At 44.4% G+C, this 12,253-nt stretch overlaps 1 protein-coding gene across 1 annotated transcript; it reads right to left on the bottom strand.

Moving 5' to 3' along the window:
* Positions 1-2,486: 2,486 nt before the first annotated feature.
* Positions 2,487-5,269, bottom strand: LOC114584558 (normal mucosa of esophagus-specific gene 1 protein-like). Its single transcript, XM_028706522.2, has 5 exons — positions 5,180-5,269; positions 4,983-5,047; positions 4,606-4,691; positions 4,365-4,422; positions 2,487-2,918 (listed from the first exon to the last, which is right to left on the bottom strand). Exons 2-5 carry the CDS (start codon positions 5,025-5,027, stop codon positions 2,847-2,849), a joined length of 261 nt encoding a protein of 86 aa, XP_028562355.1. The 5' UTR covers positions 5,028-5,047; positions 5,180-5,269; the 3' UTR covers positions 2,487-2,846.
* Between the last annotated feature and the right edge of the window lie 6,984 nt (positions 5,270-12,253).

Below are 12,253 nucleotides of genomic sequence, written 5' to 3'. Positions count from 1 at the left end.
CCCTTAAATAAGCTACTGAAGGTAATGGGGCCCTTTCTATGTCCAGCTGTGCTTTGTCAACAACAAATTGTTGCTTTTTTTGTGTTGAATATATGCTATTTGGTAATTTATGGACCTAATAGATATCTAAAGCCATTTGCATGCAACAAAATATGTATTTTATCAAAGTAATTGTTGATCCCTTATTTTGGCTGCTGATCCCTTATTTTCGAGGCTGCTGGTCCCTTATTTTCAAATCTGTAAGTTGACAGCTATGACCACTGTACAGCTTCCCACCTGTGCCAACAGTTAATGCACATTAATGGAAAGGGCAAATTCTCTGCTGACTTTCATAGGTGGAGGAATAATGAAGATCGCAAGAAATGCCCGGGAGGGGAGAAATTTCACCCTGCTTGCAAGAACTCTGTTAGCCCAAGGGACTTTGTTCATGTGCATGTGTGACATTTGCCTCCCATTGTTTTTCCTAGGGATGCAGTCTTCCCCTTCCCATGCAGGCTAATGAAGGGATCGCTTTCTTCCAATGAAAGTTCACCGAAGGAGTTAGAAGAGACTGGGTCCAGAGAAATGGCTGTCCCAAAACTCCTGCGGTAAAGAGGTCCTTGCTCAGGGGTCAGCAAACTTTTTCAGCAGGGGGCCGGTCCACTGTCCCTCAGACCTTGTGGGGGGCCGGACTATATTTTGAAAAAAATATATGAACAAATTCCTATGTCCCACAAATAACCCAGAGATGCATTTGAAATAAAAGGACACATTCTACTCATGTAAAAACACGCTGAAATCCAGACCGTCTGCGGGCTGGATTTAGAAGGCGATTGGGCTGGATCCAGACCCCGGGCCTTAGTTTGCCTACCCATGTCCTTGCTGGATGAGAGATTTTTCTCCAGCAATTTCTGGAGTCCCACCACAAAAGCATTCCTAGCATTGCTGCTCTGATCAAATGGGGGTGTTCCCTCTGTTTGCTTTGAAGCAAAACCAACTTGTTAGGAGATAAGGAGCATAGATCTCCCACACATAACCTGTCTGCTTTGTATTGAGTTGAACAGGATCCAAAATGCAGCAGTCTGATTGGTCCTAGAACAGTAGGACCCAGAATGCAGCAGTCTCATTGGTCCACAGGAGCCACCCAATCCAGCTCCAGGTGGAAGTGAATACGCAACCTGATTGGCCTACAGGAGAATCCCGGAATTAGCTAATCACGTGGGGCCCATTGTGTAGATAATGTATATAAAGCAGACATTTTGGGGGAACTTCCATTCCTCCTCACCACTATGAGCTGAATAAAGAGCATGAAATCCACTCTCGACTCTGAGTATATTTCACTGTCGTTTGGCTCCCAGACGTGTGACTATCCCACTAACATGCTATGAACTGGATTTAAAACAAGTGAACAAAAACAGAACGGAAAAGAATGAGAAATATACCGGGGAGAGTACCACCGAAAAAGAATAACAAAAAATAAAAATCAGGTGCCAATAATTACACCATTCAAAATGCTGGGTATTATTGGTGCAATCAAAATATTATTATTTTTTAAATTTGTATACTGCCCTTCACCCAAAGATCACAGGGCGCTTCATAACATAAAAATAAAAAACGAGAACACAAAATGCACAATAAAACAAAAACAAAACAACCTCACTCCTACATTTAAAAAGCCATAGACTGTTAAACAGCCCAATGCCTGGTTGAAGAGAATTTTTTTTGCCTGGCGCCTAATGTAAGGATGGTGCCAAGCAAGCGTCCCGGGAGAGAGCATTTCACAAATAGGGAGCCACCACAGAAAAGGCCTGTTATCGTGTTGCCAGTTTCCAAACCTCTCATGAAGGGGTTCCTCTTGAAGGGCTTCAGATGATGATTGCAGGGAAATTTTTTTTCGTGGGGGCACAGGGGTATGCATACCCCTAAACATTTTGAGAATCTTTGTACTTTCGTCCATTTACTGTATTTATTTTCCCCGATTTGAACAATAAAATGGTGATTTTCTAGAGTCAAAATGAGAGTACCCCTAAACATTTTTTTAAAGAAAAAAAGCACTGATTGCAGGGTCCTGGTTGGTTCAAATGCAGAGAGGCAGTCTTTGAGTACAGCAGTTGCAAATATGAAGTCAAAATATGAAGAAAACATTTGTCTTGGAACTTGTGCTTTTTTTCCTTAAAAAATGTTTAGGGGTACTCTCATTTTGACCCAAGAAAACCACCATTTTATAGTTCAAATCAGGGAAAATAAATACAGTAAATGGACAAAAGTACAACGATTCACAAAATGTTTAGGTGTATGCGTCCCCCCAGAAAAAAGCACTGGTCGGAACACATTTCTGGGTAAGTGTGCTTAGCTTCCTAGCTCAAGGCTGTGTTTGCATGACCAATGGAAACAGTGTAAGAGCTACCAGACCAAATCCTGAACTTTAGCATATTATGGTATGTTTGCTCGAGGTGAAAGCTGTGTATACCCCCTACAAACCGAAAAGGAAATTCCGTTTACTGTACTAACTTCAAATTTCGGTTCCAGGTTTATTGAAAATATATATTACAGCATTATTTCGGAGAAAAATAAGACAACTCTTTTCAAAGTTCACAAGGGGACAGCATATAGATCGTCGGACACAGTGCTTCAAAGCAAACGTGGCTGTCGCAAATGTGAGCCAACCTTTGTTTTTGGACTGTGTGGATGTATACACGGTAACTTACTAAGGCCAACAGTAAAAGTCCTTAATCCAGAGTCCAAAAAATTGGAGGGAGACCCTAAAAATGTAGCAGAAGCATTTCCGCACACTGGTTTCGATAATCTAGTTTGTGCAGAAATGATTCCACTAGATTCATAGAGTGTCGTTTGGAGGGGGTGACACCTCATCGCTTCGTCATTTCTCGAACTGTCTCCAGCTCTTCTATGGGCTTCCATTGCTGGTTGATTGTTAGATGCTACCGGGCATTTTAAGACAAAAACAGGGGAAAAGAGCAAAGTGTTAAAACAAACCCAACCCAAACCCAAAGCTTATCATGTAGCAATTTCTCCCCAAATACTGGTTATGTTGTACATTCATGATTTTCATTACACGGGCAGCTAACCATAGAAGCAAACCAGTGTCCTTCTTATCGTATTATTCAGATGAGCAGTTGAGCATTTTGCATAGTACTCCTTTAAAAATCTGGATTTTAATTTATTTTACCTGTTTCTATTTTATCTTGTTGCTAAGTCACTTTGAGACTATTTTTATTAAGGGACAAATAAATGCACTTAATTGTCATCGTATAAACTATATATTTACTAGATGCAAAGCTTTTTTTCAGCCATTGCCATTATAAGAGAGCAAGGGAGGTGTTCATGGTGAGTTCCGGCACCCGTTTTTTCTAGAAAAATAGCACCGGAATGTAAATCTTTGTCATGATTATGAGCATGATTTATCACACTTTTAAGAACGATCACATTGCAGTTCACAAACATTAAACGTGGCATTGGGTCCAGATCGTTATTATTTAGCCCAAAGCCACCAATTGTACAAAATAAAAGAATAAATTGTTCAGAGCATGATACAAACAAAAAGGTATATTTGGCTGAAGGGTGATTTCCACCTAGGTCATACTCACAAGTAGATTCACTGACATAAATGAATCTATTCTGAGCAGCATTAATGTTAGAGAGCATTCTTACAGTGCAATTCTATCCTTGTCTATGCAGAAGTATGTCTTCTTGCATTTTAATGAGGTTTATTCTCATGTAAGAGGGATTAGGATTGCAGCTTTATTAAAATAAAAGAATGGGAAAGAGCAAAGTACATGCTACGTGGTGCTTATTTTTTTCTGGATTGTGTCCTCTATTTTAAAGGAAGAAGGAGCAGGCACCCTGATCATTTTCTTAATGGAGAAGTGACTCAAAATTTTTGGAAGCTGATAGAATACTAAATTATATTACAAAAAAATAAATAAATAAATACTGTGTTGCCAGAGCAGTTTAAATTTATGAGAAAATTTTAATAAAAGCAACAAAAAACCAATTCCAATCAATTTTAATGTTCTTCTTTTGTTTTTGGCAGGTGCAAGATTCCTTTGCTCAAACAAGGCTTATGGGAAAATTATTATGAGGCTAGTAATTTACCAATTAGTTTACGCTTTCCATAACCAAAATTTCCACTCGAAATAAGTTGCAGAATTTTGAAACACAGGTGCAAATAGTGCCTGAGTTAATACTTTAACTCAATGCTCCTCTATATACTACAATTCTGTAATTCTGTTGACACATTAGCAATTCTTTAAAAAACAACAACACAACCCACACACCCTGCTAATAGTTCTGTATAAAACCCCACCATTTACTTAGGGACTAAATACCCTATAATAATTCATTTCTTGGTCAAGTATTTTCATTACCTTCTGGGGTTTGGTAGGATCCACATATTGCCACGGTTCTGGGTCAGACTTGCTTAAACTAAAAATGAAATTTAATGATCAGAAATGACATCCCGTAATTAATAGTATTTTTAAACGTTTCTTTAAATAAAAAAATAGTGCATTTCTACGAAACAGGATCTTATAGCCCCGTTTAAAACACATCTACTTGGAAATAAAACTCCCGAATTCAAAGTTCAGTTAAGCTGAAGGATGAGCTTACATCAGATCGGGTTTTCTCAGCGCGTTCCAGCCAGCGAAGGTAGCTCCGAATCCAGCAAAGCTCACAAACCCGATCAGAGGAATAAGCTGGAAGACAGAAGAAAGTCAGGGGTGTCCCCCCCCCCAATTTTTTTCCAGCAACGTCTGGGCGATGCATAAGCAAATCCTTAAAAGTTAAGCTCCGTCTCTGCTCTCCAAAGATGCGCTTGGAAAGGATGGCGAGGGAGGAGGGGCAGATGCTTAGCCAAAAGCCTCTTTTCCCAGCGCCTCCTCGCAAGGAGAAGGATTTATCCGTCCATCCCAAGGATGCTCCAGCTTCTCCTTGGCCAGACTCCATCCGTCTGGCACCACCATCCCTGCATCTGCTCTCAAACTTACTTCCTTCTTCTTCATCAGCAGCTGGAAGAATCCCTTGTTTGCCATGGTGAGAAGCAGGCGCACACCTGGGAGAAAAAAGCAAGGTCCATCATCATCAGCCAGCATCCTGGGTACCACTCAGGGCGAGAGGGGCCCGCATCCCTTGGCGCTCCCCCTTCCCCATTTAATACGTCCGTTCAGGTGCAACACATACGCACCCGCGATGATAACCTGGCTGGCTTGATCCGCACTGAAGTTCAGCAGGACGTAGCTTCCCCTTTATATAGCCCGCTAACGCCCAAAGGGCTGGATGTGGCCCAAGTCACGTAGTCCGGACGAGACACCCAGCGCAGGAACCGCACCGGGATCCTGCCAGTGGGTTGCGCCTTGAGCAGGGGTGGGGCGCCCCCTGCTGGATTCGCGCAGCTGCGCCACTGGAGGAGGGAGCCTGATTCCCACCACGGTAATCGGAGGGAGATGAAGTGCCCCTTGTTGCAGGAAGCGATGGGTCACTTAGATTACCTGCCCCTCCATTAAAATAATAGGCACGTTGGTTTTGGGTTTGGTTATATTGTGATTTTACATTTGTGAACCGGCCTGAGATCTAGGGATGTAAAATAACCATAATGTACATTACTTCAACAAAGGTCCGTATAGTTAAAGCTATGGTTTCCCCAGTAGTGATGTATGGAAGTGAGAGCTGGACCATCAAGAAGGCTGATTGCCGAAGAATGGATGCTTTTGATTTATGGTGCTGGAGGAGACTCTTGAGAGTCCCATGGACTGCAAGAAGATCAAACCTACCCATTCTGAAGGAAATCAGCCCTGAGTGCTCACTGGAAGGACAGATCGTGAATCTGAGGCTCCAATTCTTTGGCCACCTCACGAGAAGAGAAGACTCCCTGGAAAAGACCCTGATGTTGGGAAAGATTGAGGGCACAAGGAGAAGGGGACAACGGAGGATGAGATGGTTGGATAGCGTTCTCGAAGCTACCAGCATGAGTTTGACCAAACTGTGGGAGGCATTGGAAGACAGGAGTGCCTGGTGTGCTCTGGTCCATGGGGTCACAAAGAGTCGGACATGACTAAATGACTAAACAACATGTGGGGTTCCTCTTGCTGCTTCTGCCCCTAAGTCTTGCAACACTGGCACTCCCTACACATTATAAGGGATGCAGGTGGCGCTGTGGTCTTGGGCTTGCTGATCAGAAGGTTGGTGGTTCGAATCCTCACAACTGGGTGAGCTCCCGTTGCTCTGTCCCTGCTCCTGCCAACCTAGCAGTTCGAAAGCACGTCAAAGTGCAAGTAGATAAATAGGCAGGAAGGTAAACGGTGTTTCTGTGCGCTCTGGTTTCCGTCAGTGTCCTGTTGCACCAGAAGTGGTTTAGTCCTACTGGCCGCATGACCCGAAAAGCTGTCTGTGGACAAACAATGGCTCCCTTGGCCTGAAAGCGAGATGAGCGCCACAACCCCATAGTCACAAGCACAATTCCCAGATTTCTTTGGAGGAAACCCTGTGCTTTGAAATGCACGATGTGTATGATGCCCAAGTCTGTAAAGCAATTATCCCCCCCCTGGCAAGGTTTATAAGCCAGTTTTTAAAAACTGACTAATAGTCTGGAAAGAGCTACTGTATGTCGGAACGTACTGGAAGAAATGGCTAAACTTGTTGGAAGGATAATAAATCAAGATAACAAACTTTTAATAAAAGAATGGAAATGGTTTATTGAATATTTACAGATCAATTGTAAACAGATAAGAACATTAGCAGGATTATTAATAACCTGCCATTTCATAAGAATACATAGTAAATAAAGTAGATGAAAAACTGAGCAAATTAAGTTAATTTGGATATGCAGAATATATTAAAAATAAATTTAAGGAACTGCAGAAAGAGGGGGAAGGAGGTCAAGTTTTGAAATGTTAAAGTAATAGTAAAATTAGTGAAAGCTATAAACCTGAAAAGCATAAATAAAAATTTTAAAAAGTCTGGAAAGAGCTTTGCCTAGTTGGAGAAATTGCCTGGCGATCATTAGATTGCCTGGAGATATTTTATTTTAACATCTTTATTGAAAGTTCAAAAACATAATTATATGTGCACTACACATTGTGAGACGTAAATAAAAGAGAGAAAAAGAAAAAGAAAAAGAGAAACATAACCCGTGTAGAAGGTAAAATATAAACTTTATTATTTAGTACCTGTTTTGATTGTGCTTTAGACTTTCATCATAAAGCATGACACAATTGCATGATGAATCTTTATTTATTTATTTATTTATTTATTTTAGGTCTCTTAGTGCAGGCATGTCCAACAGGTAGATTGTGATCTACCAGTAGATCACTGGACATTTGTGGTAGATCACCGGTAGATCACTGGCTCCCCCAAAGAAACTCAACAACTTTGACCTGAAACCCCCCAAATGGGGTAGATCACTGCCAGTTTTTAACCCTGTGAGTAGATCGCAGTCTCTTGGGAGTTGCCCCTGTCTTAGTGACAGTCATTCTGTCCTGGGGCTTAGGTAATGGCTCTGCCAGATTTCCCCAATCTACACTGAGGTCCTTTTCTGTTGCAAGGCTGTACTCTACTGGCATTTTCTACAAACACAATAGCTGCTCTTGGGGCATACTGGTGTTGCTGTGGTCTAAACCACTGAGCCTTTCGGGCTTGCTGATCAGAATGTTGGTGGTTCGAATCCCCACAACAGAGTGAGCTCCTGTTGCTCTGTCCGAGCTCCTGCCAACCTAGCAGTTCAAAAGCACACCAGTGCAAGTAGATAAATAGGTACAGCTGCGGTGGGAAGCTAAACGGCATTTCCGTGTGTTCCGGTTTCCGACATGGTGTTCCATTGCACCAGAAGCGGTTTAGTCATGCTGGCCACATGACCCGGAAAGCTGTCTGTGGACAAACGCCAGCTCTCTCAGCCTGAAAGCGAGATGAGTGCCACAACCCCATAGTCGCCTTTGACTGGACTTAACTGTCCAGGGGTCCTTTACCTTTTACCTACAGAATACAGTGCTGTGGTTTATAATGCCATTCTGTGCTAAATGCCCCTGCAAGGTGCGGTAAAAGGGGGGGGGGTCACACAATATGGAAAGTGGGTGGTGCGTGAGAGGTTACATTATTTTCTAAGGTCATGTATGTCATGGGTAGGCAAACTAAGGCCCAGGGGCCGGATGTGGCCCAATCGCCTTCTAAAACCAGCCTTCGGACGTTCTGGGAATCAGTGTGTTTTTACATGAGTAGAATGTGTGCTTTTATTTAGAATGCATCTCTGGGTTATTTGTGGGGCATAGGAATTCGTTCATTTCCCCCCTCCAAAATATAGTCCGGCCCCCCACAAGGTCTGAGGGATAGTGGACCGGCCCCCTGCTGAAAAAGTTTGCTGACCCCTGTATAATTTGAATGTGAAGCTCCACACCTGTACACAGCTAATGTACATTAATGGAGAGAGCACATTTTCACAGGTGAGGAGAAATGGCCAGGTGGGGGAAATCTCACCTTTACAGAAAGGATGAGAAAAGACCCCATCCCCAGACTCTTGTGGTCAAGCGGTTGTTGCTGGAGGGTGGGGGGAGGAGATTCCTCCCTTCTCCGATCAAATGTTGATGCCCTGTATATTTTCTCTGAAGTAAATATCAACTTGTCAGGAGAATAGATCTCCCACACATAACAAGTCGTTCGGCTCTCAAGCCTGTGACTATCCCACTAACATGCTCTGAACTGCACCAAAAAATACATGAGAATAAAAAAAAGAGTGCAGAAAAATGAGCAACATATTGGGGAAATTACCACCTAGGAAGAGGGCAGCAAAAAAATAAAAATAAAAACCAGGTGCCAAGAATTCCCCGATTCAAAATGTACACATGCTGAATTTGTAGAATATTTTCTGTATGTTTGGATTACTGGTATGTTTTTTCTCAGTACTGACTTGATGTTGCTGTTGAATATGAGCTCTGAGCCACAAGGACATTTTTGTTTCTAATATCAATTCAGCTATGTGCTCAATAAATAGGCTTAGGATCCAATGAAACCAAATACCAGTAGTGGTGGCAAGACAGTTTGGGTCAAAGCAGTGATCAAGATTGGGCAGTGTGGCTGTAGTTAGGATGTTGGACTAGGACCTGTTAGAGCAGGGTGTGAATCCCCATGCAGAGCTCATCCAGACTTCAGCTTTTCCCATCAATTTGCCCAGGGCAAACCCATTCTTTACTGCTGAATGGGAGCAAATGTCAACTGCATTTTCCACATACTGATGTTCGCTCCGATTCAGCACTAAAGAGCAGGTTTTCCTGTGGAATGTGGTGGGGCAAACAGAAAACTATGGGAGAAGCAGGAAATCGCTTGGACTTATTATTTATTATTACTGTATTTGAATTTATATACCTGGAGGTCTCAGGGCAGTTCACAGAATAAAATCAAAATATAAAACAACCCAATACCCCCCAACCCCCCCCCATTTAAAAAGGGCATATCAAAAGCAACCAAATGCCTGGTTAAAAAGGAACCTTTTTGCCTGGCAGTTCTAAATGTGCTTCTGATGCATTTTGATTATTATCTGAAACTAGCTTTTTATTACTTTGTATGATGCTTTAAGGGACGCGGGTGGCGCTGTGGGTAAAAGCCTCAGCGCCTAGGGCTTGCCAATCGAAAGGTTGGCGGTTTGAATCCCCGCGGCGGGGTGCGCTCCCGTTGCTCGGTCCCAGTGCCTGCCAACCTAGCAGTTCGAAAGCACCCCCAGGTGCAAGTAGATAAATAGGGACCGCTTACTGGCGGGAAGGTAAATGGCGTTTCCGTGTGCGGCTCTGGCTCGCCAGAGCAGCAATGTCACGCTGGCCACGTGACCTGGAAGTGTCTCCGGACAGCGCTGGCCCCCGGCCTATAGAGTGAGATGGGCGCACAACCCTAGAGTCTGGCAAGACTGGCCCGTACGGGCAGGGGTACCTTTACCTTTACCTATGATGCTTTAAGGGACATGGGTGGCGCTGTGGGTTAAACCACAGAGCCTAGGACTTACCGATCAGAAGGTCGGCGGTTTGAATCCCCGCAACGGGGTGAGCTCCCATTGCTCAGTCCCTGCTCCTACCAACCTAGCAGTTCGAAAGCACCTCAAAGTGCAAGTAGATAAATAGGTACCGCTCTGGCAGGAAGGTAAACGGCATTTCCGTGCTCTGCTCTGGTTCGCCAGAAGCGGCTTAGTCATGCTGGCCACATGACCCGGAAGCTGTATGCCAGCTCCCTTGGCCAATAAAGCGAGATGAGCGCCGCAACCCCAGAGTCGGTCACGACTGGACCTAATGGTCAGGGGTCCCTTTACCTTTACTTATGATGCTTTAAACACTGGGAGCTGCCTTGAATCCCAATTTGGGGAGAAGAAGGGATATAAAATTATGGAGAGTTGGAAGGGACTTCAGGGGTCATGTAGTCCAAACTCTTGCAATGAAGAAATCTCAACACACGGTTCCCCATCCAATCTGAAACCATACCAGACCCTGCTTAGCTTTGCTAAATAAATGAACTCCACTTAGGACTTACAAGAAAGGGAGCAGGGAGTGAACTAATCCTTTTCTGCCTATGCATCACATTTCTTTGGGTTGTTTTAATAGCTTCTGCAGGGAGGACTGGGCCAGTTTTTCTTATGAATCAGAAGCAGTGCTTAAGGACTCCTGAAAGGCTGATTTTCCAGCTGGTTATGTGGTTTGCTTTCAAGGCATGGAACAAGTGGAACTGGGCATGAGCCATCAGCCGGACATCATCTTGGGTTGGTTGTGGTGTCTCAGGGTTGTTGTGCGGATAAAATGTGGAGAGGGAGAATTCTGTGTGTCAGGGCCGCCTCAGGTCCCAGCTCACAAGAGACCAACGCCAAGTCCACTTTATTTACAAAAGCTTTTATTGAAGAACTTTGTTTGCTCCACAGCCGAGGCGCGCGGCCCCACGTCTGTTAGGCTTAGACCGCTGAAGTCCCCTCTGAATCAGTCCCGCCTCTACACCAGTTTAAGAGGCTTGTGCTGGTCCACCTCTTCCTGTCCTTTCTTTTCCGCAGGGTCTTTCTGCCCCCCTGGGTTCCTTCCCTCCTAGATTCCCCTGAGGCTGAATCCCCAGACGCCTGCTCCCCCCTCCTCCGTGCTTTGGGACCAGGCTCCTCCTCCGGGCTCTCCTCATTTCCGCGAGCCTCCACATTTGAACTTGGCGCGCGTACGCTGCTTCTGACCTTCCTTTTGACAGTTACACTACTCTCGGTACTACTCTCCGCCCCTTCCGGCAGGACGTCTTGCCCCGATCTCCTCCCCCTCTCTGCTTCCTGCTCCGCTTCGTCTGTCACACTGGGAACTCCACCCTCTTCACTCCGTTCCCGCGGGGAAGCCGGCCCCGATCTCCAACTCCCACTTGGGGTTCCCCTGCTGCTCCCCTGCTCCTGACTAGTCCCCCCTGTGGCTCCCCTTGGCCTGACCAAGGGAATCCTCCGATTCACTTGAAAGACTCATGGAAACCCTCAAGTCATTGTCATCCTCCTCCTCCTCGTTCCGGGATTCTTCCCCCTCGCTCTCAGTCTCCTCCCTCATCTGTGCCTCTCTCCCTGAACCCCTGACACTGTGCACCACACTAAGCAACTAAGAGGAAAAGCAGACTATGAAAGCAACGCCTTTCCTCCGCTCCTGCAGTCCTGACAAAAAATGTCCCCATCTCTCGTGGCTGTTATTAAACTCCTCAAGGAAAGCTTCCGTGGGTTGAAATAGAAAGCTCCTTCCGGGGACTAGAAGCAGTTTTTGTGGTAAATCGATTTTTGTGCATTTTGTGATTGTGCATTTTCTTATCTTACGTGGGGAAAAACTGGGAGAATGAAATTTGTTCTTTTTAAGTATTTTCCAAAAATGAAAGTGTAGCAACACAAAGGCACCTAGATATTTCTCCGAAGAAAAGACTCAATCAGTTGAAGTTAGAGAACTAATTTAAGAGTTCCTGCTCCACAGTATAATAATACAGTGGTACCTCGGGTTAAGTACTTAATTCGTTCCGGAGGTCCATTCTTAACCGGAAATTGTTCTTAACTTGAAGCACCACTTTAGCTAATGGGGCCTCCCGCTGCCACAGCACCACCGGAGCACAATTTTTCTTCTCATCCTGAAGCAAAGTTCTTAACCTGAGGTACTATTTCTGGGTTAGTGGAGTCTGTAACCTGAAGCGTATGTAACCTAAAGCGTATGTAACCCGAGGTACCACTGTAGAGGATTTCAACCATGCTAGGATTGATCTTTGCCCCTGTTAACCAAAAAAGAAATTCTATTCGCTGACC

This window comes from Podarcis muralis, chromosome 14, assembly GCF_964188315.1.
Source record: "Podarcis muralis chromosome 14, rPodMur119.hap1.1, whole genome shotgun sequence".
NCBI classification, from domain to species: Eukaryota; Metazoa; Chordata; class Lepidosauria; order Squamata; family Lacertidae; genus Podarcis; species Podarcis muralis.
This window is presented reverse-complemented; position numbering and strand designations above follow the sequence as displayed.

What these genes read in the sequence shown, in the direction of transcription:
- LOC114584558 (XM_028706522.2), bottom strand. Translation starts at nt 5,027, where the DNA reads ATGGCAAACAAGGGATTCTTCCAGCTGCTGATGAAGAAGAAGGAA. An exon ending in TGCTGATGAAGAAGAAGGAA is followed by an intron (nt 4,692 to 4,982) that starts GTAAGTTTGAGA and finishes TCTGTCTTCCAG; the next exon opens with CTTATTCCTCTGATCGGGTT. An exon ending in CTGAGAAAACCCGATCTGAT is followed by an intron (nt 4,423 to 4,605) that starts GTAAGCTCATCC and finishes TTTCATTTTTAG; the next exon opens with TTTAAGCAAGTCTGACCCAG.